This window comes from Calliphora vicina, chromosome 2, assembly GCF_958450345.1.
Source record: "Calliphora vicina chromosome 2, idCalVici1.1, whole genome shotgun sequence".
NCBI classification, from domain to species: domain Eukaryota; kingdom Metazoa; phylum Arthropoda; class Insecta; order Diptera; family Calliphoridae; genus Calliphora; species Calliphora vicina.
Genome location: NC_088781.1, coordinates 126,557,047 through 126,584,374, shown reverse-complemented (window position 1 = coordinate 126,584,374; position 27,328 = coordinate 126,557,047). Strand labels below are relative to the sequence as shown.

General features: G+C 33.4%; 5 protein-coding genes across 5 annotated transcripts in view; all 5 read right to left on the bottom strand.

The window, feature by feature from the left end:
• The window catches only part of DIP-epsilon (Dpr-interacting protein epsilon), a 353,851-nt gene that overhangs the window by 48,006 nt on the left and 278,517 nt on the right, over positions 1-27,328 (bottom strand). The gene's annotated exons all lie outside the window — the stretch shown is intronic.
• Positions 2,298-4,249, bottom strand: LOC135951614 (membrane metallo-endopeptidase-like 1). The gene has a single exon (XM_065501296.1). It carries the CDS (start codon positions 4,234-4,236, stop codon positions 2,407-2,409), a length of 1,830 nt encoding a protein of 609 aa, XP_065357368.1. The 5' UTR covers positions 4,237-4,249; the 3' UTR covers positions 2,298-2,406.
• LOC135951610 (endothelin-converting enzyme homolog) lies at positions 10,855-12,975 on the bottom strand. Its single transcript, XM_065501293.1, has one exon. The coding sequence runs from the start codon at positions 12,953-12,955 to the stop codon at positions 11,057-11,059; it is 1,899 nt and encodes a 632-aa protein (XP_065357365.1). The 5' UTR covers positions 12,956-12,975; the 3' UTR covers positions 10,855-11,056.
• On the bottom strand, positions 19,026-21,048 carry LOC135951611 (membrane metallo-endopeptidase-like 1). The gene has a single exon (XM_065501294.1). It carries the CDS (start codon positions 21,013-21,015, stop codon positions 19,120-19,122), a length of 1,896 nt encoding a protein of 631 aa, XP_065357366.1. The 5' UTR covers positions 21,016-21,048; the 3' UTR covers positions 19,026-19,119.
• On the bottom strand, positions 25,101-27,120 carry LOC135951612 (membrane metallo-endopeptidase-like 1). The gene has a single exon (XM_065501295.1). The coding sequence runs from the start codon at positions 27,093-27,095 to the stop codon at positions 25,209-25,211; it is 1,887 nt and encodes a 628-aa protein (XP_065357367.1). The 5' UTR covers positions 27,096-27,120; the 3' UTR covers positions 25,101-25,208.

Below are 27,328 nucleotides of genomic sequence, written 5' to 3'. Positions count from 1 at the left end.
ATAAAACTTACATACATGCAGCAATTTCAACTTAAATTCAAGCTAACTATGCTAGAAATATTTTCATAAAATATGAATTTTTGGTCTTAATCTTATCCAAAAAAATCCCGTGTCTATACTTGATAAATTATTGTCATAATCTACTTTAAAATGGTTGTAAAGCAAACAAACTATCGGGTATAGCCTTGAATTAAACAGGGTAATAAAATTTAAAAAAATTTAGAGGCTTTTTAAACCGCTATGAAGCTTCCAATAGTACAAATATGGTCCAAATTTTTAATTTTTTTTAACAAAATTTTAGGTTAAATTGTCAACTTTTTTTTGACGTTTCTCCACATAATTAATGATAACTATAAAACCATTAGTCCAATATTATTAAAATAAACTAAGACAAATTTAAATTTACATAAAATTTAATCCGATTATATATTGTTTTTCAATGGGCTTAGTAGTTTCAGAGTTATAATAACAAATTGTAGCAAAAAATAAATTTTTTACTTGAAAATAGCTAATTTTTTGGTTTTAAAAAAATCATGAAAAATCAAAAACGTCGAAAATTTTTCAAATTTATATCTTTATCGCAAAGCCACATGTAATATGAATAAAACGAGATATCGACCAAAAAAATCTATAAATTATTTTCGAATTGTTTCACTATTAAGTGAATTTGCTCATTTTCACAAAATTTTAGTTTTTTGTTTAATATACTTAAAATTAAGTAGCTAATGTTGTTCTTTCGATTGATTGAATTCCAAAAAAATTTTCCTCATTCTATGTATAAATTTCCACCCATATATAGCGTTTCAATCGGCTCAGATGTTTCGGAGTTATAATAACAAATTGTAGCAAAAAATATATTTTTTGTGTGAAAATAGCAATTTCATTTTTTTTTAAAAAATCATGAAAAATCAAAAACGTCCGAAATTGTTTAGATTTATTACTTTATCGTAAAGCCATATGTAATAAGAATAAAATGAGGTATAGAACCTAAAAAGCAATGGATTCTTTTCGAATTTATGCACAATTAAGTGAATTCGCTCATTTTCACAAAAAATTACTTTTTTGTTTGATATATATAAAATTGAGTAGTTAATGTTGTTCTTTCGATTGATTGAATTCCGAAAACATTTTTCCCATGCTATGCACAAATTTTCACATATATATTGCTTTTCCATCCGCTCAGTGGTTTCGGAGTTATAATAAAAAATTTTAGCAAAACATTTATTTTTTATATGAAAGTAGCTATTTTTTTGTTTAAAAAAAAAATTCATGAAAAATCAAAAACGTCTTCATCGCGAAGCCACGTGAAATAGGAAGAAAATGATATATCGACTATAAAAATCAATGGATTCTTTTCGAATTTATTTACAATTAAGTGAATTCGCTCATTCATTTGCATGCAATTTTGTGAAAATGAGCGAATTCACTTAATTGTAAATAAATTCGTAAAGAACTAATCGATTTTAACGACAAATATCTCATTTTGTTGCCATAACATTTGGCTTTAACATCAAATAATAAACATTAACAATTCCAGCAGTTTTCGATTTTTCATGAATTTTTTAAAACAAAAAAATTTGCTATTTTCACATACAAAATATATTTTTTGCTAAAAATTGTAATTATAACTCCGAAACTAATGAAGCTTTCTGAGATATCATTAATTATGTGAAGAAACGTCTAACAAAATTTATCATTTTATTTAAAAATTTTTTTGCATACAATTTTGTGAAAATGAGCGAATTCACTTAATTGTAAATAAATTCGTAAAGAACTAATCGATTTTAACGACAAATATCTCATTTTGTTGCCATAACATTTTACTTTAACATCAAATAATAAACATGAACAATTTCAGCAGCTTTTGATTTTTAATGAATTTTTTAAATAAAAAAAATTAGCTATTTTCACATAAAAAATATATTTTTTGCTAAAAATTGTAATTATAACTCCGAAACTACAAAAGGGATTGAAAAGCAATATATAAACGGATTAAAGCTTATATAAATCTCAAGTTTTCTTTATTTTAGTAATATCGCCCTATAGCTTTCTGAGATATCATTAATTATGTGAAGAAACGTCTAACAAAATTTATAATTTTACTTAAAAATTTTTTAAAAAAAATCTATTCATAGAATTGAAAAATTTGCCCATGATGCATCAAATCTATATGATGGTTAGTCAAGCCTTTTTGTTTTGCTGATGACCTGTGCTATTTAAGTTACTGCTTCTGTTTGAGTTTTTTTTTTGTTAATTATAGACACGGGATAAATTCGGCTAAAAAAAAAATTAAAATATTTAAAATAGCATAATTTATTCTTAAACTAAACTTATTATATTTCAAGTTTAAAATAAAATCGTCATGTACATTCAAATTTCAGGTTCTGATGCAGCTGCCTTCTTTACTTAATATAGCCGACATTTACTTTTCAAATTCATGGCACTGTCCTGTGGACATTGAAAGGTCCGGGCGAATGCTGGAAAATTCTTAACAATTTGTCGCAAGCGCACTGGATCACTGTCATGATAACTAAATTGTAGATTATTATCGCCACAAAAGAATTGTGCCAAATTCTCAAAGAATTTTTTGCTCCAATCCTCCTCTCGTCCCTCAGCATAATATTCCAAATAGGTACGGTACACCACACGCACGGCAAAGAGATCAGCAATACGTTCATGTATGTATTTCGTGGGCTCTTGCTCTCGCATACACTTAACTGAAGCCGTGAAATTAGCATGTTCTAATATATCGGGCGGGGTTAACAATTCGGAGCCTTGATGGTCAAATTGTAAGCCCCATGTATCAAAGGCATGTGTAAGTTCATGGGCCATAATGAAACCAAAAACCGAAAGCTGTTCCAGAGGCGGTAGCTGATAGTGGTACAAAGGGAATTGTAAACTGGCCACCGGTATGACAATCATGTTTTTGTTAAGCACATAAAAGGGCAGGCTGGGAGTAGTAGCCGTATTACTGTCAGTCCCCAGGGAATAGGTTTCGTTTTGCGTATAGACCAGTGATTTACGAAAACGATGTTTCAATAACATTAAATGATTTTTGCAATAATTGCTGCTACTCAACTTGGGTATATCCTGGTAAAATGTATTTATTTGCGTAAAATTGAAATTATCTGGCAAATTTCCAATATTTATTTTAACTGCCTGCAATTTGTTTAGCAGGTATTCTATTTGTTTGTTAGACAGATTCAAATGATTCTCTTTAAACTGTTTAGTCATTACAACTGTAATTTTGTTGTACATATCAGAAAGCGCTAACTTGTAGGGGACTGAACTCCTTTTGAAGAAGTCATGATAGTATATATAATTTAGTCCTAAATCGAATTTATTTCTTAAATCTTTTATACAATCGAGCGGTTCAAAGCCTTTGGTAGCATCCCCATACAAATAGTACAGAAATATAATTATTAAATATTTCTCCTCTTCAACCGTCCATTCGTATTTATTTAAAAACTCAAAATAATCCAGATTTTTCACCGTGATAACCGATAGATTATCTAGCTCTGTTTCCAGTAAGTTCTTTAGATACAACTGCAGCTTTGGATAGTTCAATTTAAATGTTTTTAAATTAAATTCTCGTGTTGTGTTAAACGAAGTTTTATATTTTTTTACTACGTCTCGCCATTTTGAACTGGTAGTAAACCAGTTTTGTACAGCCTCTTCATCTTCATAGCCAAACGCATATAATATGTCCAGCAACATATTGTTGCCGACATCTAAAGGCTCATCTTTGGCAATATCTACCGGTGTTAGGATCATATTTAAGCTGTTATCCGTATTCCGGGTTGTGTGATGATTAATTATGACATTATTTAAGCCATACGACTGTATTATACCCAACAAATGCCATATATCAGAATTCTGATTCACCTTCAAACTATTGAAATTATACAAGTAGTCACCAAAGTAAGGCATTCTAATGGTGCAAGCCTCAAAGTAAGTAATTATTTTATCAAAATATGTATCCAACTCACGATAATAACTGTACGATGATTTTCGTTTTTCTATTACCCTGTTTAAGTAACCCAACAGCTTCCTATTCAATTTAAAATCCAACTTCAGTGAAATTTCCACATCATTTTCGCTGTTTGAGCTGCACACATATTCATGGAAGTCCTCACAGGGTTTCTTAACATCTATGTTGGCTGTTTGTACGAATTTCAAACTAGTCGAACTGATGTTTAGGTAAATTAATAAAATTGTTTTAAATACTTTTTTCATGGTTTCGCGTGTCGTAACGTTCAAATTTAAAATTATACTAAGTTGTGAGAACAAACAAACAAAGAATTCTCTTTGCTGGCTGGCTGGCATCAGCGATAAGATTGATTGGCAAATTGCATCTGTATAACTATATGGATGTATGTGTAATATGGTGAATTTTGTTTATAACCACCACGAAAATGGTGGGTGCTCTATTGATTTTGTTATTCCGTTTGTAACATATCAAAGTATTGGTCTTAGAAGCAAAAAGTATATATATTCTGGGTACTCATACAATTCGCACATCAGTCCATCTGTTAAAGACACGTTGATGACTAGAGAGAAGAACATAGGGTGAAGAGATTTTCCTCAACACTGGCCACAACTCTTACCACCGGTGCACAGTGGTTTAGAAAAGTTTTTTTTTATACGCTTCACCTTCGTGAGAAGGTTAAGCCATGTCTGTCTATCTGTCTGTCTGTTGAAATCAATTTTCTGAAGACCCCTGATTTCTTCGGGATCCAAATCATCAATAATTCTGTCAGACATGCTTTCGAGAAGTTTGCTATTTAAAATCAGCAAAATCGGTCCACAAATGGCTGAAAAATGAGGAAAAAACCAGGACAACCTCGATTTTGACCTATTTTTGACCTATATCTGGATTACTAAGTCATTAATATAGACAATATGGATATCTAATGATATCTCAATTTCATCGGCCAAAAGTCCAACTTTTTGTTAACTCCAATTTCAAAAATTTTAATGACATTCAATAGTAAACACATTGAAACTAAGGTAGCCAAAAAATTAGATAAAAATATTGTTAATTGTGTGCGTGGCGTGCTGTTAAAGTCAAATATTTTATGTCATTTTATAAAAATGTGATTTTTGTAAATTTGATCAGAAGTAAATTATCATTACTCGCAAACTATTATCGATAATTGAATGATTTTTCTTTTGTTATGTTGGTAGGATAATAGTCTTTAAAAGCTGATATGATTTGTCATTGTACCGTTTATACCTGATGTGTTATTAATTTTTTTCTCAGGTTCTATATTTTAGCCAAATTTGAATTTCAGTGGAATAAAAGTGCTTAGGGTCAAAAGGGGTTAAACAAATTTTACTACCAGGAGAAAGTCCAAAGTGTCCTCTTTAAGCCTATATATACTTGTTGACCTGTTTTTACCTGTTTGTTGAACACTTTTTTCATTTGAATGAAATTACTCCCAAATTTTTGTTCTATTTTTATTTTACTTGTTCATATGACTGGCGCAAAGTACAAGTCGCAATTTTGAAGATATTGCGATAAAATTTGGTACATAAATTTGTTTCGGAACGAGAACGAAGTCTATTGAAAATTACTGAAATCGTTCCACTATTTCACCTAGCACCCATACAAATGTTCTCCCGAAATTATACTTTATCGGTCGTAAATGGTTAATTTATATATATATATATCTACAACAATTTTGCTCCAAATAATTTTTATATAAACTGAATTAATGTCACCTAATTTTATGATGATCGGTCCATTATTAGTCATAGCTCCCATATAAGACCCGCTTCCGAAAATCACTTTAACGACCATAAATCTCTTAAAACTGTTGGTATAAATATAAAATTCAACAGAAATAACATTCATATAAACATAAATCACACGACCTAATTTCATGGCGATCGGCCCATTATTAGTCACAGCTCCCATATAAGACCCGCTTCCGAAAATCACTTTAACGAGCATAAATCTCTTAAAACTGTTGGTATAAACACAAAATTCAATAGAAATAACTTCCATATAGACATACATCACACGACCTAATTTCATGGCAATAGGTCCATAATTACTCCCAAATAATGCTCTCTTCCGAAAATCATTCACGAAAATAAATTATAGTGTAATTATAGCTTGGCCGAACATACTTCCTTACTTGTTTTTATCTGCTGATAACTTTTTTAATAAGTATAGCTGATTCAAAAAACAAAAAATTAGCATTTTCATTCTAAATGCTATACAAAAATTAAAAGTTCAACTTTAACCTTAAATTGCGCAACAACTGCTGAACCGATTTTAATGAAATTAAAACTGGAGAAAAACTCAAAAAAATTTCTAAAATATCTCTATCGCTTCAAAAGTTACAGAGTTTAGGCCGATGAAAAACGAAAATGAGCCACTGTGCGACGTACATAGTAAGTTAGACCTACAATCCTACAAAAATCGGTCAAAATCGGAAAAAAAAAATTATTAACCCGAATTTTTTTTTCACCAAAAAAAACAAAAAAAATTGTTTTAAAATTTAAAAAAAAAATATAAAAAATTTTAAAATTTAAAAAAAAATAAAAAAAAAAATTTTCCAAAAAATGAAAAGTGAAAAAAAATTTTGGTCAAAATAGGGAAAAAAAATTATTAACCCGATTTTTTTTTTCACCAAATAAAACAAAAAAATTTGTTTTAAAATTTAAAAAAAAATATAAAAAATTTTAAAATTTAAAAGAAATGAAAAAAAAATTTTGTTCACCTAAAAATATTTAAATTTTTTATTTTGAATTATAATTTGGTGAAGGGTATATAAGATTCGGCACAGCCGAATATAGCTCTCTTACTTGTTTTTTTTAAATAATTGGGTATCTTGGGAACTATTAAAGATATTGCTACGAAATTTCATACCTTTGTTCAGCTTACTGGAGACCAGTGCGCAACCCCTCAAATTTGGTCACCTCGGATCTTAAATTAAAAAAAAGAATCTCCAAAATTCCATTCATAATCCGAATGAACTGAAATTTTAAATATAAATTGACCTTGGGAAGATCTACAAAAAATATGTTTACATGTGTCGGTTATATCAATTAGTTGAAGAGTTGCTCGGTGTTTTTATGGTTTTTTAGATATGGCGGGCCTACGAAGGATCGAAATTTACTTTTAAAATAACAGCTATATTGGCTATAAAATTCTAAATAAAATAAAAGCAATTTGATAACAGTTATCTCGTCCCTATAACAAATTATACCCATCCAAAGTTGCAACTTGTAAAAAGGGTCATATTTTTTACGTTTTGTCCCAAATAAGCCCATATATTTTTTCTTTTGTAGAAAAAAATTATCTTCGGGACTATATAGAATTTTTATATGATTCAGAAAGACAACTTAATGAAAAAGCGTGTAAAGAAAAATTTGGCTCACTTAAGCAGACATATCACCCCGCAGACCTATCCAAACATGACCAATTTTAAACAAGAAATTTCGGGACGGCATTCACATTAAAAAACTAAAAAAATTATAATATAACGGTTAAAGATAGCATAACAAAATTTACAACCAATATAAACTCAAATGTCCTTAAATCAATGGCATTAGCATTTTTGCCATATTTTATTCCTAACTACCAAAATTCCTAAAACGGGGAAAATGTGTCCCAAAAACTGAGTTTTTTTTAGAAAAGTGCCTACTGTGACCTTTTTTACAGTGTGATATTAAAAAAGCTTTGCAAGTATTTAAGAAACATATAAGGCGATACAAATATGGAACTTTTTCGTAGATTGCTGCTTTGCCTTTTTAGAATTTGTTACTCAAACCGAATTTTTTATTTTAAATTAGGCAAGTTTGGATAGGTCTATGGGGTGCCATGTTCGCGTAAGTGAACCAAATTTTACTGCACACGCTTTTGCATCAAGTAATTTTTCTGGATCATATACAAATTTTATATTTTTTTCTACAAAATAAAAAATATACGGGCTTTTTGGAAAAAAACGTAAAAAATACGGCCCTTTTTACATGTTCCATTTTTGGATACGCATAACATTTTATAGGGACGAGATAACTGTTAGCAAATTATTTTTATTTTATTTAGAATTTTATAGCCAATATAGTTGATATGTTACAAATAAATCTCGACCCTCTGTAGGCTCGCCATATCTAAAAACCCATAAAAAGATCGAGAAAATAAAAAAAAAATTAATCAATAAACCTGGATATCTCTTCAAATAATAGAGATTGTAGATCTTCCCAAGGACTATTTATATTTAAAATTTCAGCTCATTCGGATCATAAATGGAATTTTGGCGATTTTTGGCGAAAAATTTGAGAACCGAGGTAACCAAAAACACCTTAGCTCCAACCACGTGAAATTTCGTAACAATATCTCTAATAGTTCCAGAGATACCGAAATGTTTAAAAAAAAAATGTTTCTAAACCACTGTGCGGTGGCTTTCAACGCTTTTAGAAATGCATCTAGAGCAAGTAGCCATAATGATAAGAATCGATGTAAGCACATGATTGTCCCAGTAATAAAGAAATGGATTTAGCTACAATATGGGGAGATTAACTATCACCTCACTCAGTTCTTGACAGGTCACGGGGGATATAGAGGCTTTCTATTTAATGTGGCCATGATAATTCATGGAATTGTCCAATATGCAAGGAGACCGAAAACGCAGAGGATGTTGTTCTTAAGTGCACTAGACTCGAGCATAGCTGACTTCTTTAGGCCTTCAAGTCTAGTCAATAGTTTTGTCTTGATTACAGGCTCGATAAATGATATTTTCTATAGTCTTGTGTATAGTTTTGTCAACAGTCTTGTCTAACGTTTTGATTATAGCATTGTCTATAGTCTTGACTATAGCATTGTCTATAGTCATGACCAGGGAAACCAAAATATGCAAATGCATCTTTTTTCTGGTGAGTATAATGAGCACATGGAGAAGATATTTATACGTTTCAGAACTATTTAAGAATTTTGGCATCGATTTGTTAGTGCATATTTTTGCATATTTTACCCTTAAATTCATATTTTTGCATATATTTGTTTTAAGAGCATATTTATGTCATATTTTTGCGTTTTTAGTGCATATTTTTCTGTTTAATAGCATATTTTGACTTCATCAAAAACAAAATTTTGTCTTACTTATTTTTCGCAGTTGTGTTACAGGTTTTTACTTCCTTTGTTTAAAATTCAAAAGTGAAAAATTGACTTTTCACCAAAAAAAAATTTAAAAAACAAAAATATTTTTTTTAAAATTTAAAAAAAAAAAAAATTTAAATAAAATTAAAAAAATTTAAAAAAACAATTCGAAAATTTTATTTTTCAAAAAATTAAAAAACTGAAAAAAAATTTTGTTCACCAAAAAATATTTAAATTTTTTATTTTGAAGATTAATTTGGTGAAGGGTATATAAGATTCGGCACAGCCGAATATAGCTCTCTTAATTGTTTTAATATAAAATGAGCACTATTTTAATAATAACGCCATCTAAATATCAAATTTTAGTTCTAATTCAAACTTAAGCGTTAATGAAATATTGTCTTTTAAATTTGCTCCTGTAACATCAGTTGATGTCGAAAGAACATTTTCTATGTATAAAAATGTTTTCAGATCCAATAGACAACGATTTTTATTTGAAAATTTAAGTAAATTTTTTTGGTTAAAAATTTTGTAAAAGTTTGTTTTTCTAAGAGCATATTTTTTAAATTTTAAGAGCATATTTTAAAGTTTTTACTGCATATTTAAAGCGCTTAAAACGCTTTTTTTAGAGCATATTTCCGGTTTCCCTGGTCATGACTAAAGCATTGTCTGTAGTCTATAGTCTTGACTAGAGCATTGTCTATAGTCTTGACTAGAGCATTGTCTATAGTCTTGACTATAGCATTGTCTATAGTCATGACTATAGCATTGTCTATAGTCTTGACTATAGCATTGTCTATAGTCTTGACTATAGCATTGTCTATAGTCTTGACTATAGCATTGTCTATAGTCTTGACTATAGCATTGTCTATAGTCTTGACTATAGCGTAAAGAGCTTTATTTACAACTTTGGTATCTTTGGTGACCCCCACTGAAATTTTCCGGCAAAAATTTTCGTAGAATATTTGAATCCTTAAATGTCCTTTTTGAAAGGACTTTATTTGATTTTCTCGAAAAAAGTGACAAATTGACCCCTAAGGAGAAGAGCTAGAGGGTTAAAATCTTCCACAAAAATGATCCCCATAAAATTCCATAATATAACTCTGACCATACGAATTCTCTCAGATATTAACTTACAACAGTTTTTTCAGTTAGTATACTGCTCCCTTCGATCAAAAAATGAAAATTTTGACCCACTGTAAAAAAAAATTCAGACCAGCTGGACTATAAGTTTATTCTACAAAAATGCTCTACTCAACATGCAATTTCAGAATTATTGGGTCACTATTCTGTTCCAAAAATGCTGTTGGGAAGTGTTATTAGCGAAAAAAAATTGTATGGCAAAAAAAAATATTTTTACAAAAAAAATTTTTTTAATTTAAAAAAAAACACAAAAATTTTTAAATTTATTAGTGAAAAAAATTGTATAAGAAAAAATATTTTTTTGTTAAAACAAATTCGGGGTAAAATTTTTTTTTCTTTTGACATATTGTAGATCCGACTTACTTTGGCCTTATATACGCCATTGCAAATGCCTTTGAAATATGTATTATTTAATAACCATATTGTCTATAGTAATGAATTACTAACTTTTAAAACTTCATCCACAACAAGTAGCCACAATGATTTGAGTTAGTTCCGGAACCAGGTCACACTTTGTTAAAGAGACATATTTGTCTGGCACCTACGAGCATATTTTGTATTAGTTCTTGTATTGTTACTTATCCCAATGAAAACACATTAAATTACAAAAACTTTTCATATTTAAGTATTTATTACAATTGCAGTTAACAAAATATATTAATTTATCCAGTTGAACAATGAAAAAGAAGCACATAACTTTTTCTAATCGGCCTACCATTTTTAACAATATTGAGACTTATAAATTTAAATTTATTTAAATAATACCATCAACATTTGCCAATAAAATTTGTCACAATTATCTTCTTAATATAGCCGACATTTTGTTTTAGGATGCATAGCAGTGCCTTCTCTACAGCCATAGACTTCTGAGAAAGCTTCAAAATTCATTAAAATCTGATGTAAACGTATGGCATCTGAATCGTGATCAATAAATTTCAAATTGCTTTTGCCACAAAAAAACTGTGCCAAATTCATAAAGAAGTTTTTGCTCCAATCGTCATACCCTTTCTTAGCATAATATTCCGAATAAGTACGATAAACCACACGTACGGCAAAGAGATCAGCAATACGTTCGTCTATTTCATCGGTAGGCTCTTGCTGTAGCATACACTCCAATGCATTCGAGAAATTATCATGATCTATTATGTCTAAAGAGGTGGACAGCGGAAAGCCCTGGTGATCGTAATTTAAACCGGTTGTTTCAAATGCATGTGTTAGTTCGTGGGCCAAAACAAAACCGAAAAGTGATAATTGTTCAAGGATACTCTGCATATAATGAAATAAAGGCAATTGCAAACTGCCAAACGGTATAACGACCATATTTTGTTGAGGCACATAATATGGTGAGGACACACCACCCATACGATTATCACTCACTATGTAATGGCTTTGATTTTGGGCATACGACAGTGATTTACGTAAACGATGTTTTAGCATTAGTAAATGGTTTTTATAATAATTGAATCTTTGCAAATTTGGTATGTCCTGGTAAAAGGCTTGTACCGCTATAGAGTCACGCACATTAGGTAAATTTCCAATATTTATTTGAATGTTTCCCAGTTTATTTTGTAAATAATTCAGTTGCTGATCACTAAGATTCAAATGATTCTCGTTAAAATATTTTAGCATAATATCTTTGATGTCTTTTTCCATCTTAAACACAGCTTGTTCAAAATCCTCTGCCTCCCTTTTCAAAAGATGTCTGTAAAAAATGTAATTTACGGCCAAATCAAATTTATGTCTTAAATCTTTTATACAAGAGAGTGGCGTAAATTCAGCCGTACTATCCACTGCCAAATAAAACAGAAATTTCATCATTAAATAATTGCACAAATGTTGCAGCTCCTCATCAGTCCACGACTTTTGATTAAGAAACTCAAAGTATTCAGGATTTTCCAAAGTGATATTTAAAAGATTATATCGCTCACGCCCTAATAACTTTTCTATATATGATTTTATATTAAGACGGGGATAGTAGTCTGTCAATTCTTCCCAAGTTATGGTTATAGACTGAGTTGAATCAGCATAATTTTCCATTATCTCTTGCAATTTGAAATCGGTATCATTTAATTGCTGTATAATCACATCAGTGTCTTGGATGCCCAAAGCCATTAACAAAACCTTTAAAATGTTGCTGTTGGGCAAACTACCGCCACCTTCTGCAAAGACCGGTGCCAGCCAGATACTTAGAGTTCCGTTCTTATTCCTTATGACTTGTTGAGTTACTATGATATCATTTATACCATAAGACTGCATTTCACCCAATAGCGACCAATAATCAAAATGTTTATTCTGCTCCAACCACTCTTCCTTGGGATACAACAATGGCCAATTCAAATTGCTACTTGGCTTGAGTTCATCAAAATATTTTCTTAAATTTCTTTGTCTCTCCGTTTTGCAAGATTCCAAATATATGCCCATTTTATCACGATATGTTTGTATTTTATCCTCATATTGGTTATGAAGAAATACATTCTTCAGATGAGTTAATAACTTCTTATTCATTGCATAATCTAATTGTTGTGTAATTTCACTGTAATTGGGATCTGTATTCTGCTGAGTATAGTTGCTGCAGGCATATTCATAAAAGTTATCACATGGGCCCTTTGGGACCTCATCGGTTTCTTCGTATGCCAGACTAATTTCCACGAAGTATTGGTAAATCATTAATATTTTAATGAAAATTGCGTTAAACGTTTTCATATTTCCGTGTGCCCTAACGTTCAAATTACAAATACTACTAATTATTCATTGAAATCAAAACAATATGTTGTATTTCTGTTGGTTGGACGGGGTCAGCGATAAGAATAATTTCAAATATACTACATATATTACACTATGGTACACTCAAAAATATTACAAAAACCGGTTTTAAAAGTTCCAATGCACCCTAAAATTTTCGAGATATAGGCAAGAGTATATTTTTTTGGACCCGCAAATTTAAACATTCTTAACTCAGTTATTATTTAACCGATTTTAAATTTTTGTAATTTTCCCAACAGCAACATTTTAAAGGTTTTGTTAATGGCTTTGGGCATCCAAGACACTGATGTGATTATACAGCAACTAAATGAAACCGATTTCAAATTGCAAGAGATAATGGAAAACTATGCTGATTCATCTCAGTCTATAACCATAACTTGGGAAGAATTGACAGACTACTATCCCCGTCTTAATTTAAAATCATATATAGAAAAGCTATTAGGGCGTGAGCGATATAATATTTTAAATAGCACTTTGGAAAATCCTGAATACTTTGAGTTTCTTAATCAAAAGTCGTGGACTGATGAGCAGCTGCAACATTTGTGCAATTATTTAATGATGAAATTTTTGTTTTATTTGGCGGTGGATAGTACGGCTGAATTTACATACCTCTCTTGTATAAAAGATTTAAGACATAAATTTGATTTGGCCGTAAATTACCATTTCTATAGACACTTTTTGTTATCGAAAGAAAGCATACACATTTGAACAAGCTGTGTTTAAGATAGCAAAAGACATCAAAGATATTATGCTAAAATATTTTAACGATAATCATTTGAAGCTTAGTGATCAGCAACTGAATTATTTACAAAATAAACTGGGAAACATTCAAATAAATATTGGAAATTTACAGTCCGTCGAATTGCGCTCTGCTCTCTATCTGGTGTTCATAGATTTCCAAAAAGCTTTCGATACAATTAAACGTAATGCTATATGGACGGCCCTAAGAAATAAAGGTGTACCCACGAAAGTGATTAACATAATTAAATGTAGGTATGAAAATGCCATGATCCAAGTCAGACACAATGGAAACAATAGTGAAGCATTCACCACAAATGCTGGTGTGAAACAAGCATGCCCTTTATCGCCTTTACTATTTGCAGTTACCTTGGACAATATAATGGTTGAGATTAGCAGAAAAAGGAGAGAAATAGTTTGGAATCTGCACAATCATTTAGAGGACCTCGATTTCGCTGACGACATATGTCTACTCTCTCACACACACGGCGATATGCAAAGCAAATTGAATGATCTTACAGTTCTCTCCAAAGCTGTAGGACTTGAAGTGAACATAAGGAAAACCAAGGAAATGTGCATTAATAATAACATTGTCGATTCTTTTATAATAAACATGGAAGTGAGACTTGGTTGATTACAAATACAATCATGCGGAAAGTACAAACGCAAATCAACAAATTCCTAAGAATTATATGCCATATATTCTGGCCAAACACAATTGCCAATACAGACCTTTGGAGGAAAACCAAAGAAACACCCATCGAAAACCAAATCAAGAGAAGAAAATGGAAATGGATTGGACATACACTCCGTAAGCCCATCGAAAGTATATCCAGAGCTGCACTGGACTGGAACCCGCAAGGCAGCAGAAGAAGAGGACGGCCAGCGAACACTTGGCGAAGAACAAAACTAACGGACGCAACAAAGCTAAATAAAACATGCCATGAAATAAAATTATAGTAACGATAGAGTAAGATGGAATAATCTTGTCGAAGCCCTATGTTCCCTAGAGGAATAAAATAAAGGCAAAACAAAAATTCGAATGTATTTTTATTGGGATGAATAATAATTATCTAAAGTCTAATCCAGGTAGTTGGAAGGGAGATAATACAAAATTCGGTCGTAGGTACCGGCCATGTGCGTCTCTTTAACAAAGTGTGAACCGGTCCAGCAACCAACTCAAATCATTGTGGCAACTTATTGTGGATGACATTTTAGAAACTTTGAAACTTTTGATATCAGAGAGATCGTTATGTATCGATCGAAACAAATAATAGTCGGACGGGGCAAGGTGATCGGGCCATAATTGGTCATAGCTCCCATATAAGGCCCACTTCCGAAAATCATTCAAAAATATAAATTATTTAAATTTTAAAAGAAATGTTTTTGCTCATTTACTTGGTGTAGGGTATTATATGGTCGGGCTTGACCGATCATACTTTCTTACTTGTTTTTAACATGTATTGTAACATGTGGCCGAGTGTTGTCTTGATGGAATATTCCAATTTTATGTCTGGCCGCATATTGACATGAAAGAAGTTTATGGTTTTCCTCATTAGTCGAAGGAGTGCGTAAGTGACAGATCATTCTGGACGAAAGGATATGTCCGCAAATAAAATTGTCGAATTGTCGATTTCAGGACTGTTTTTTTTTCATAAAGTACACAAGATAGGCTTATGAATAGAAACATATATCGGACAAATGTTTTGCTGACATTTTTTATGACCAATTTGAATACAAATGGTTGACTTTAGTTGATGCTGCCTAGAATTTCCTTATTCTATACACCAATGGTTGGAGTCTTGTTAGCAAAGACCATCACAAGCTCTAGTAGATCAACACTGATCACCTAAACGAGAGCGTACACGATGAGGAAATGTCTCCTACATTATGTGTTCACTTGCAATACTAAGTATGTGTTTATGTGATTATTTAAATTAACTCAGTTCAATACAATTTGTCTGTGCACAAAAAAGTTGCGTCTTTATCAGTTCTGTTTCCAAGAAAATGTTTGCGTCTTATTTGCTTTTTGCGACTACAAATTAAAATGTAAATGGTTTCCCAGTTTTAAATTTAAATAAAATAAATTGGGTGTGAGATATCATCGATATTTTTAATTTGAAAGGCTAAGGTAATTAATTCTCCTATCTCCTATTTATTATAAGCTGCTGAAATCTGACCTGTACCGCACGCAACTGATTCGTTTGAAGCGAACATTAGTCGTAATATTCCAGCATGACAATACTCGGTCACATGTTGCAATATCTGTTAGAAACTGTTAGAATTTTTAAGTGATACACCCACTTTAAAAGAAATGTGAGGAGGGTATATATAAGTTTGTCATTCCGTTTGTAATTTCTACATTTTTCATTTCCGACCCTATAAAGTATATATATTCTGGATAGATAGCGGAGCCTGTCTGTCTGTCTGTCTGTCTGTCTGTCTGTCTGTCTGTCTGTCTGTCTGTCTGTCTGTCTGTCTGTCTGTCTGTCTGTCTGTCTGTCTGTCTGTCTGTCTGTCTGTCTGTCTGTCTGTCTGTCTGTCTGTCTGTCTGTCTGTCTGTCTGTCTGTCTGTCTGTCTGTCTGTCTGTCTGTCTGTCTGTCTGTCTGTCTGTCTGTCTGTCTGTCTGTCTGTCTGTCTGTCTGTCTGTCTGTCTGTCTGTCTGTCTGTCTGTCTGTCTGTCTGTCTGTCTGTCTGTCTGTCTGTCTGTCTGTCTGTCTGTCTGTCTGTCTGTCTGTCTGTCTGTCTGTCTGTCTGTCTGTCTGTCTGTCTGTCTGTCTGTCTGTCTGTCTGTCTGTCTGTCTGTCTGTCTGTCTGTCTGTCTGTCTGTCTGTCTGTCTGTCTGTCTGTCTGTCTGTCTGTCTGTCTGTCTGTCTGTCTGTCTGTCTGTCTGTCTGTCTGTCTGTCTGTCTGTCTGTCTGTCTGTCTGTCTGTCTGTCTGTCTGTCTGTCTGTCTGTCTGTCTGTCTGTCTGTCTGTCTGTCTGTCTGTCTGTCTGTCTGTCTGTCTGTCTGTCTGTCTGTCTGTCTGTCTGTCTGTCTGTCTGTCTGTCTGTATGTCTATCTATCTGTCTGTCTGTCTGTCTGTCTGTCTGTCTGTCTGTCTGTCTGTCTGTCTGTCTGTCTGTCTGTCTGTCTGTCTGTCTGTCTGTCTGTCTGTCTGTCTGTCTGTCTGTCTGTCTGTCTGTCTGTCTGTCTGTCTGTCTGTCTGTCTGTCTGTCTGTCTGTCTGTCTGTCTGTCTGTCTGTCTGTCTGTCTGTCTGTCTGTCTGTCTGTCTGTCTGTCTGTCTGTCTGTCTGTCTGTCTGTCTGTCTGTCTGTCTGTCTGTCTGTCTGTCTGTCTGTCTGTCTGTCTGTCTGTCTGTCTGTCTGTCTGTCTGTCTGTCTGTCTGTCTGTCTGTCTGTCTGTCTGTCTGTCTGTCTGTCTGTCTGTCTGTCTGTCTGTCTGTCTGTCTGTCTGTCTGTCTGTCTGTCTGTATGTCTGTCTGTCTGTCTGTCTGTCTGTCTGTCTGTCTGTCTGTCTGTCTGTCTGTCTGTCTGTCTGTCTGTCTGTCTGTCTGTCTGTCTGTCTGTCTGTCTGTCTGTCTGTCTGTCTGTCTGTCTGTCTGTCTGTCTGTCTGTCTGTCTGTCTGTCTGTCTGTCTGTCTGTCTGTCTGTCTGTCTGTCTGTCTGTCTGTCTGTCTGTCTGTCTGTCTGTCTGTCTGTCTGTCTGTCTGTCTGTCTGTCTGTCTGCCTGTCTGTCTGTCTGTCTGTCTGTCTGTCTGTATGTCTGTCTGTCTGTCTGTCTGTCTGTCTGTCTGTCTGTCTGTCTGTCTGTCTGTCTGTCTGTCTGTCTGTCTGTCTGTCTGTCTGTCTGTCTGTCTGTCTGTCTGTCTGTCTGTCTGTCTGTCTGTCTGTCTGTCTGTCTGTCTGTCTGTCTGTCTGTCTGTCTGTCTGTCTGTCTGTCTGTCTGTCTGTCTGTCTGTCTGTCTGTCTGTCTGTCTGTCTGTCTGTCTGTCTGTCTGTCTGTCTGTCTGTCTGTCTGTCTGTATGTCTATCTATCTATCTGTCTGTCTGTCTGTCTGTCTGTCTGTCTGTCTGTCTGTCTGTCTGTCTGTCTGTCTGTCTGTCTGTCTGTCTGTCTGTCTGTCTGTCTGTATGTCTGTCTGTCTGTCTGTCTGTCTGTCTGTCTGTCTGTCTGTCTGTCTGTCTGTCTGTCTGTCTGTCTGTCTGTCTGTCTGTCTGTCTGTCTGTCTGTCTGTCTGTCTGTCTGTCTGTCTGTCTGTCTGTCTGTCTGTCTGTCTGTCTGTCTGTCTGTCTGTCTGTCTGTCTGTCTGTCTGTCTGTCTGTCTGTCTGTCTGTCTGTCTGTCTGTCTGTCTGTCTGTCTGTCTGTCTGTCTGTCTGTCTGTCTGTCTGTCTGTCTGTCTGTCTGTCTGTCTGTCTGTCTGTCTGTCTGTCTGTCTGTCTGTCTGTCTGTCTGTCCGTCTGTCTGTTAAAATCAATTTTCTGAAGACCCCAGATATCTTCGGGATCCAAATCTTAACACATTGGCTGCCAAGGCACTTTCAGCAAATAAGATGTTGGGGGCCACAGCATTTTCTTTGCGTAATCTCTTCGAAAACTGCAATATTGGAATTTAATCTACTGTCAGTAATATTTACTGCTTAGAAACAGATTTTTTTTATAAATAATAGGGTCAGTCTTACGAAATGGCGAAAAGGATTTTTTATAGGAAAAATACTCAGTACAAGTTCAGAAAGTGATGAAAAATGTGAAGATTACAGTTTTTATGAGGAACTTCCAGACAACATCGAAAAAATTCTTAAAATCCAGCACTATTGTCTGACATGGCTAGATAGAATAAAAGTCGTGTCAGACATATGTGTCCGACGTGGCGTAAACCGCATAATGCATTGTCACACATATGTGTCCGACGTTGTCACACATATGTGTCCGACGTGGCAATCAATGTGTTAAATAATTCTGTCAGACATGCTTTCGAGAAGTTTGCTATTTAAAATCAGCAAAATCGGTCCATAAATAACGGAGATATAAGCAAAAAACCGGGACAACCTCGATTTTTGACCTATTTTTGATCTATATATGGATTACTATATAGGCAATATGGATATCTAATGATAGATATTTCAAAATCCATTGCAACGATGAAGATAAGGTTTATAGTAAGTTGGACCTACAATAGGTCAAAAAAATTTATTTTAAAGTATGATTTGGTGAAGGGTATATAAGATTCGGCACAGCCGAATATATATCTCTTACTTGTTTTAAAACAATTATTTTTTTTAATTCTTTTATTTATTTTCTTCAGCTAAAGTAATTGTTTATATAAATACAGCATCTCTTTTTCGAATTTATAATTTAGATCTCTTAATAAAGACGACACTTTACTTTAGGATGCATGGGGCTCCTTTTTGGACATCCAAAAACCTCTGAGAATTCACGAAAATTCTTTACAATCAGCTGTAATCGCATGGCATCTGAATCGTGGTCAATAAATTTTAAATTATTTTTGCCACAAAAAAACTGAGCCAAATTCAAAAAGAAACGTTTGCGCAAATCTTTTTTCCCCTTATTATAATAATCCAAATAAGCACGATAAACCACACGCACGGCAAAGAGATCGGCAATACGTTCATCTATTGCCTCCGTAGGCTCCTGTTGCTGCATGCAGTTTATTGAATTTGTGAAATTTGCATGATCCATTATGTCTGCAGGGCTGGCAAGATTAAATCCCTGCTGGTCATAATTTAAGCCAGTAGTATCAAAAGCATGTGTCAGTTCGTGGGCCAAAACGAACCCAAAATGTGACAATTGTTCAAGGATATTCTGGGTGTAATGGAATAAAGGCAATTGAAAGCTTCCAAACGGTATGACCACCATATTTTGTTGAGCCACATAGAAAGGCGAGGATTGTGCACCCATACGATTATCGCTCACTATGTAGTGGCTTTGATTTTTTTCAAAAGACAGTGATTTCCGAAATCGATGTTTCAATAACAGCAAATGATTTTTGTAATAATTTCGTCTATCCAAATTTGGTATTTCCTGGTAAAACTGTTGTATTGTGTTATTATCAAAATTTTTAGGTAAATTTCCTATATTTATTTTAATATTCTCTAGTTTATTTTGTAACTGAATTATCTGTTCGACAGTCAGATCTAAATTATTTTCTTGGAAATATTTATTCATGGTGGCATTAATTTTTGTGTGCATATTAGATAAAGCTTTGCGGTATTTCTTTTCCTCATGTTTGAAAAAATTATGATAATAGTAAAAATTTACCGCCAAATCAAATTTATTTCTTAAATCCTTAACACATTCGAGCGGTGCAAATTCAGCCGTACTATCCACCGCCAAATAAAACAAAAATTTCATCATTAAATAATTGCTTAAATGTTCCAGCTCCTTAGCAGACCACAACTTTTGATTTAGAAACTCAAAATATTCTGGATTTTCCAAAGTTATATGTGAAATATTATTTAGCTCACCATCCAATAACTCTTCCAGATATATTGTTAAATTAAGACGAGGATAGAGTCCAGCTAAATCATGGATAGTTATATTTTTAACCTGATTGGAATCAACATAATTCTCCATCATCTCTCGCCAACTAAACTCGGTAGCATTCAATTGTTCTATAATTAACTCAACATTCTCAGCACCTAAGGCATTTAATAACACTTGCAAAATAATATTCTTGGGCAAAGCACTCCCTTCATCTATTAAGGCTGGTGCCAGCCAGATAATTAGCGAGTTATCCTCTTTCCTTATGATTTGTTGGTGTACTATGACATTATTTAATCCAAACGATTGTAATTGTCCCAATAAAGACCAAAAATCAAAAGTTTTATTTGGTTCTAGCCACGTTTCATTGTGCACTAACAGCGGCCAATTTAGATTAGAACTCGGCTTAATTTTCTCAAAGTATTTCCTTAAATCTCTGTGCGTTTCACTGTTGCACGATTTTAAATATATTTTCATTTTATCATTAAACGTTTGATTCAACACATTATATTCGTCTTCAACTACTGAACTATTAAAATGACTTAACAACTTCTTATTCATTTCATAATCCAATTTTTGAGTAATTTCACTGTAGTTGGGATCTGTATTCTGCTGGGTGTAGTTGCTGCAGGCATATTCATAGAAATCCTCACAGGCATCTATTGTAAGATCAGCCGTTTGTTCATATTTCCCACTTGCTTGCCAGCAGATTTGGTAAATTAATAACATTTTAATTAAAAATGCACTAAACCTTTGCATGTTTTTGCGCGTATCTCAACGTTCTCAGTAATACACAGCTACTACTACTGATTTCTTAAATCAAAATAGTATTTCTCTTTGCTAGCGATAAGACAATATGAGAGAAATGATAAAACACATACAAGTACATTTATATTAAAAGCACAGCAAATGAGTAAATAATGTTACGCTGAAATGGCCCAAAGTATTTGACCTAGCATGAATTTTCAAGTAGTGATCGGTTCTCAGTTAGAACTTCTAGTCTTAGTCTTAGTCTTAGTCTTAGTCTTAGTCTTAGTCTTAGTCTTAGTCTTAGTCTTAGTCTTAGTCTTAGTCTTAGTCTTAGTCTTAGTCTTAGTCTTAGTCTTAGTCTTAGTCTTAGTCTTAGTCTTAGTCTTAGTCTTAGTCTTAGTCTTAGTCTTAGTCTTAGTCTTAGTCTTAGTCTTAGTCTTAGTCTTAGTCTTAGTCTTAGTCTTAGTCTTAGTCTTAGTCTTAGTCTTAGTCTTAGTCTTAGTCTTAGTCTTAGTCTTAGTCTTAGTCTTAGTCTTAGTCTTAGTCTTAGTCTTAGTCTTAGTCTTAGTCTTAGTCTTAGTCTTAGTCTTAGTCTTAGTCTTAGTCTTAGTCTTAGTCTTAGTCTTAGTCTTAGTCTTAGTCTTAGTCTTAGTCTTAGTCTTAGTCTTAGTCTTAGTCTTAGTCTTAGTCTTAGTCTTAGTCTTAGTCTTAGTCTTAGTCTTAGTCTTAGTCTTAGTCTTAGTCTTAGTCTTAGTCTTAGTCTTAGTCTTAGTCTTAGTCTTAGTCTTAGTCTTAGTCTTAGTCTTAGTCTTAGTCTTAGTCTTAGTCTTAGTCTTAGTCTTAGTCTTAGTCTTAGTCTTAGTCTTAGTCTTAGTCTTAGTCTTAGTCTTAGTCTTAGTCTTAGTCTTAGTCTTAGTCTTAGTCTTAGTCTTAGTCTTAGTCTTAGTCTTAGTCTTAGTCTTAGTCTTAGTCTTAGTCTTAGTCTTAGTCTTAGTCTTAGTCTTAGTCTTAGTCTTAGTCTTAGTCTTAGTCTTAGTCTTAGTCTAGTCATAGTCTAGTCATAGTCTAGTCATAGTCTAGTCATAGTCTAGTCATAGTCTAGTCATAGTCTAGTCATAGTCTAGTCATAGTCTAGTCATAGTCTAGTCATAGTCTAGTCATAGTCTAGTCATAGTCTAGTCATAGTCTAGTCATAGTCTAGTCATAGTCTAGTCATAGTCTAGTCATAGTCTAGTCATAGTCTAGTCATAGTCTAGTCATAGTCTAGTCATAGTCTAGTCATAGTCTAGTCATAGTCTAGTCATAGTCTAGTCATAGTCTAGTCATAGTCTAGTCATAGTCTAGTCATAGTCTAGTCATAGTCTAGTCATAGTCTAGTCATAGTCTAGTCATAGTCTAGTCATAGTCTAGTCATAGTCTAGTCATAGTCTAGTCATAGTCTAGTCATAGTCTAGTCATAGTCTAGTCATAGTCTAGTCATAGTCTAGTCATAGTCTAGTCATAGTCTAGTCATAGTCTAGTCATAGTCTAGTCATAGTCTAGTCATAGTCTAGTCATAGTCTAGTCATAGTCTAGTCATAGTCTAGTCATAGTCTAGTCATAGTCTAGTCATAGTCTAGTCATAGTCTAGTCATAGTCTAGTCATAGTCTAGTCATAGTCTAGTCATAGTCTAGTCATAGTCTAGTCATAGTCTAGTCATAGTCTAGTCATAGTCTAGTCATAGTCTAGTCATAGTCTAGTCATAGTCTAGTCATAGTCTAGTCATAGTCTAGTCATAGTCTAGTCATAGTCTAGTCATAGTCTAGTCATAGTCTAGTCATAGTCTAGTCATAGTCTAGTCATAGTCTAGTCATAGTCTAGTCATAGTCTAGTCATAGTCTAGTCATAGTCTAGTCATAGTCTAGTCATAGTCTAGTCATAGTCTAGTCATAGTCTAGTCATAGTCTAGTCATAGTCTAGTCATAGTCTAGTCATAGTCTAGTCATAGTCTAGTCATAGTCTAGTCATAGTCTAGTCATAGTCTAGTCATAGTCTAGTCATAGTCTAGTCATAGTCTAGTCATAGTCTAGTCATAGTCTAGTCATAGTCTAGTCATAGTCTAGTCATAGTCTAGTCATAGTCTAGTCATAGTCTAGTCATAGTCTAGTCATAGTCTAGTCATAGTCTAGTCATAGTCTAGTCATAGTCTAGTCATAGTCTAGTCATAGTCTAGTCATAGTCTAGTCATAGTCTAGTCATAGTCTAGTCATAGTCTAGTCATAGTCTAGTCATAGTCTAGTCATAGTCTAGTCATAGTCTAGTCATAGTCTAGTCATAGTCTAGTCATAGTCTAGTCATAGTCTAGTCATAGTCTAGTCATAGTCTAGTCATAGTCTAGTCATAGTCTAGTCATAGTCTAGTCATAGTCTAGTCATAGTCTAGTCATAGTCTAGTCATAGTCTAGTCATAGTCTAGTCATAGTCTAGTCATAGTCTAGTCATAGTCTAGTCATAGTCTAGTCATAGTCTAGTCATAGTCTAGTCATAGTCTAGTCATAGTCTAGTCATAGTCTAGTCATAGTCTAGTCATAGTCTAGTCATAGTCTAGTCATAGTCTAGTCATAGTCTAGTCATAGTCTAGTCATAGTCTAGTCATAGTCTAGTCATAGTCTAGTCATAGTCTAGTCATAGTCTAGTCATAGTCTAGTCATAGTCTAGTCATAGTCTAGTCATAGTCTAGTCATAGTCTAGTCATAGTCTAGTCATAGTCTAGTCATAGTCTAGTCATAGTCTAGTCATAGTCTAGTCATAGTCTAGTCATAGTCTAGTCATAGTCTAGTCATAGTCTAGTCATAGTCTAGTCATAGTCTAGTCATAGTCTAGTCATAGTCTAGTCATAGTCTAGTCATAGTCTAGTCATAGTCTAGTCATAGTCTAGTCATAGTCTAGTCATAGTCTAGTCATAGTCTAGTCATAGTCTAGTCATAGTCTAGTCATAGTCTAGTCATAGTCTAGTCATAGTCTAGTCATAGTCTAGTCATAGTCTAGTCATAGTCTAGTCATAGTCTAGTCATAGTCTAGTCATAGTCTAGTCATAGTCTAGTCATAGTCTAGTCATAGTCTAGTCATAGTCTAGTCATAGTCTAGTCATAGTCTAGTCATAGTCTAGTCATAGTCTAGTCATAGTCTAGTCATAGTCTAGTCATAGTCTAGTCATAGTCTAGTCATAGTCTAGTCATAGTCTAGTCATAGTCTAGTCATAGTCTAGTCATAGTCTAGTCATAGTCTAGTCATAGTCTAGTCATAGTCTAGTCATAGTCTAGTCATAGTCTAGTCATAGTCTAGTCATAGTCTAGTCATAGTCTAGTCATAGTCTAGTCATAGTCTAGTCATAGTCTAGTCATAGTCTAGTCATAGTCTAGTCATAGTCTAGTCATAGTCTAGTCATAGTCTAGTCATAGTCTAGTCATAGTCTAGTCATAGTCTAGTCATAGTCTAGTCATAGTCTAGTCATAGTCTAGTCATAGTCTAGTCATAGTCTAGTCATAGTCTAGTCATAGTCTAGTCATAGTCTAGTCATAGTCTAGTCATAGTCTAGTCATAGTCTAGTCATAGTCTAGTCATAGTCTAGTCATAGTCTAGTCATAGTCTAGTCATAGTCTAGTCATTGTCTAGTCATAGTCTAGTCATAGTCTAGTCATAGTCTAGTCATAGTCTAGTCATAGTCTAGTCATAGTCTAGTCATAGTCTAGTCATAGTCTAGTCATAGTCTAGTCATAGTCTAGTCATAGTCTAGTCATAGTCTAGTCATAGTCTAGTCATAGTCTAGTCATAGTCTAGTCATAGTCTAGTCATAGTCTAGTCATAGTCTAGTCATAGTCTAGTCATAGTCTAGTCATAGTCTAGTCATAGTCTAGTCATAGTCTAGTCATAGTCTAGTCATAGTCTAGTCATAGTCTAGTCATAGTCTAGTCATAGTCTAGTCATAGTCTAGTCATAGTCTAGTCATAGTCTAGTCATAGTCTAGTCATAGTCTAGTCATAGTCTAGTCATAGTCTAGTCATAATAACGATATTAGTTACTGCTTAGCTTGCTGTTGTAATAAGTTTCAAATATTTTTGTAGTTTTTTTTAGTAATTTTTTTTATTTATATTTGTTATTTATTAATTTTAATATTGAATTTAATATTTAATTACGAATGTGTATATAAATAATTTGTTTTCTTAATAAATACGACACTTTGTTTTAGGATCCATGGGACTGCCTCTTGGACAGTTAAATATTGCTGAGAATGGACGGAAATTCTTTACAATCAGCTGCAAGCGCAGGGCATCTGAATCGTGGTCAATAAATTTCAAGTTATTTTTGCCACAAAAGAACTGAGCCAAATTCAAAAAGAAAACTTTTCGGAGATCTTCTTTTTCATTACTATGATATTCCAAATAAGTACGATACACCACACGCACGGCAAAGAGATCGGCAATACGTTCATCTATTGCATCTGTAGGTTCCTGTTGATGCATGCAGTTCACTGACTTTGTGAAATTTTCATGATTTGGTATATTTGATGGAATGTCTAGAGGATAGCCCTGATGGTCATAATCAAGGTCAGTGCTGTCAAAGGCATGGGCCAGCTCGTGGGCCAATACAAAACCGAAAAGTGACAATTGTTCAAGGGTACTCTGCGTGTAATGGAATAAAGGCAATTGAAGACTTCCAAACGGTATGACCACCATATTCTGTGTAGCCACATAGAAAGGCGATGATTGTCCACCCAAACGATTGTCGCTCACAATGTAGTGGCTCTGTTTTTGTTCATTAAACAGAGATTTTCGAAATCGATGTTTTAATAACAGCAAATGATTTTTGTAATAATTTCGTCTATCCAAATCTGGTATTTCCCGGTAAAAGCGTTTTATTGAGTAATAGTCAAAATTATTGGGTAAATTGCCTATATTTATTTTAATTGCCTTTAGTTTATTTTTTAAATGTTTTATTTGTTCTGAAGAGAAATGCAAATGATTGAATTCAAAATACTTATTCATGGTGATTTTAATATTTCTGAGCATTATAGAAAGAGCTTTTCTGTATTCAGTTTCCTCATGTTGGATGAAATATTGATAATAATAAAAATTTACCGCTAAATCAAATTTATTTCTTAAATCCTTAACACAGTCGAGCGGTGAAAATTCAGCCGTACTATCCACAGCCAAATAAAATAAGAATTTCATCATTAAATAATTGCACAAATGTTCCAGCTCCTCAGCAGACCACAACTTTCTATTTAGAAACTCAAAATATTCGGGATTTTCCAAAGTTATATGTGAAATATTATTTAGCTCGCTCTTCACTAAATGTTCAAGATATGATTTAAAATTTAGTCGAGGATAGAGGCCGGCTAAATCGTGGATAGTTATATTTTTGAATTCCTGATTCGAATTACTATTGTTCTTAGTTAGCACTCGCCATTTTAAATCGGTGCCATGCAATTGTTTTACGATAAGCTCTATATTTTGTACGCCTGACAAACTAAGTAACACCTGCATAATGGCGCTGTCTGGCAAAGTACTATCATCTGTTAGTAGGGCAGGTGCCAGCCAGACATTTAGCGAGTTGTCCTCATTCCTTGTAATGTGTTGATTTACTATGACATTATTTAAGCCATAAGAATGCATTTCACCCAATAGCGACCAGAAATCAAAGTGTTTGACAAGTTGTTGCCATTGCTGATCAGGTGCCAACAATGGCCAATTTAGATTAGAGCTCGGTTTAATTTCCTCGAAATATTTCCTTAAATCTCTCTGTGTTTCATGTCTACATGACTCCAAGTATATAATCATTTTATCATCAAATGTTTGTTTTTTAGATTCATATTGGTGTTTGAGAAATGAATTCTCAAAATGTTCCAACAACTTCTTATTCATTTCATAATCCAATTGCTGAGTAATTTCACTATAGTTGGGATCGGTGTGCTGCTGGGTATAATTGCTGCAGGCATATTCATAGAAGTCCTCACAGGGTCCCTTGGCTGTTTCGACACAAGACTTTATAAACACAAGGTGTTGATAAAATATTAATATTTTTATTAAGACTAAGCTAAATGCTTTCATTGTGGCACAAGTTTAAATGTTGAGGCTTAAGATACGACTGCATTAATTCAAATTAGTATTCAGTTATGAGGGTCGGGTTCAAGTGATAAGAATTTTTGAATTAATATACTAAATATGTATTAAATACAAGTAGAAGAATCATCGACTTATAATCGCTCTACATTAGCCACATGAATATTGATTATTTTTTCTATTTAGAAAAAAATTTCCTTACATTTCCTATTCAGTGAAGA

Bases quoted from the DNA above. Each gene is read 5' to 3' on its own strand.
- LOC135951614 (XM_065501296.1), bottom strand. From the start codon at position 4,236: ATGAAAAAAGTATTTAAAACAATTTTATTAATTTACCTAAACATCAGT.
- LOC135951610 (XM_065501293.1), bottom strand. From the start codon at position 12,955: ATGAAAACGTTTAACGCAATTTTCATTAAAATATTAATGATTTACCAA.
- LOC135951611 (XM_065501294.1), bottom strand. From the start codon at position 21,015: ATGCAAAGGTTTAGTGCATTTTTAATTAAAATGTTATTAATTTACCAA.
- LOC135951612 (XM_065501295.1), bottom strand. From the start codon at position 27,095: ATGAAAGCATTTAGCTTAGTCTTAATAAAAATATTAATATTTTATCAA.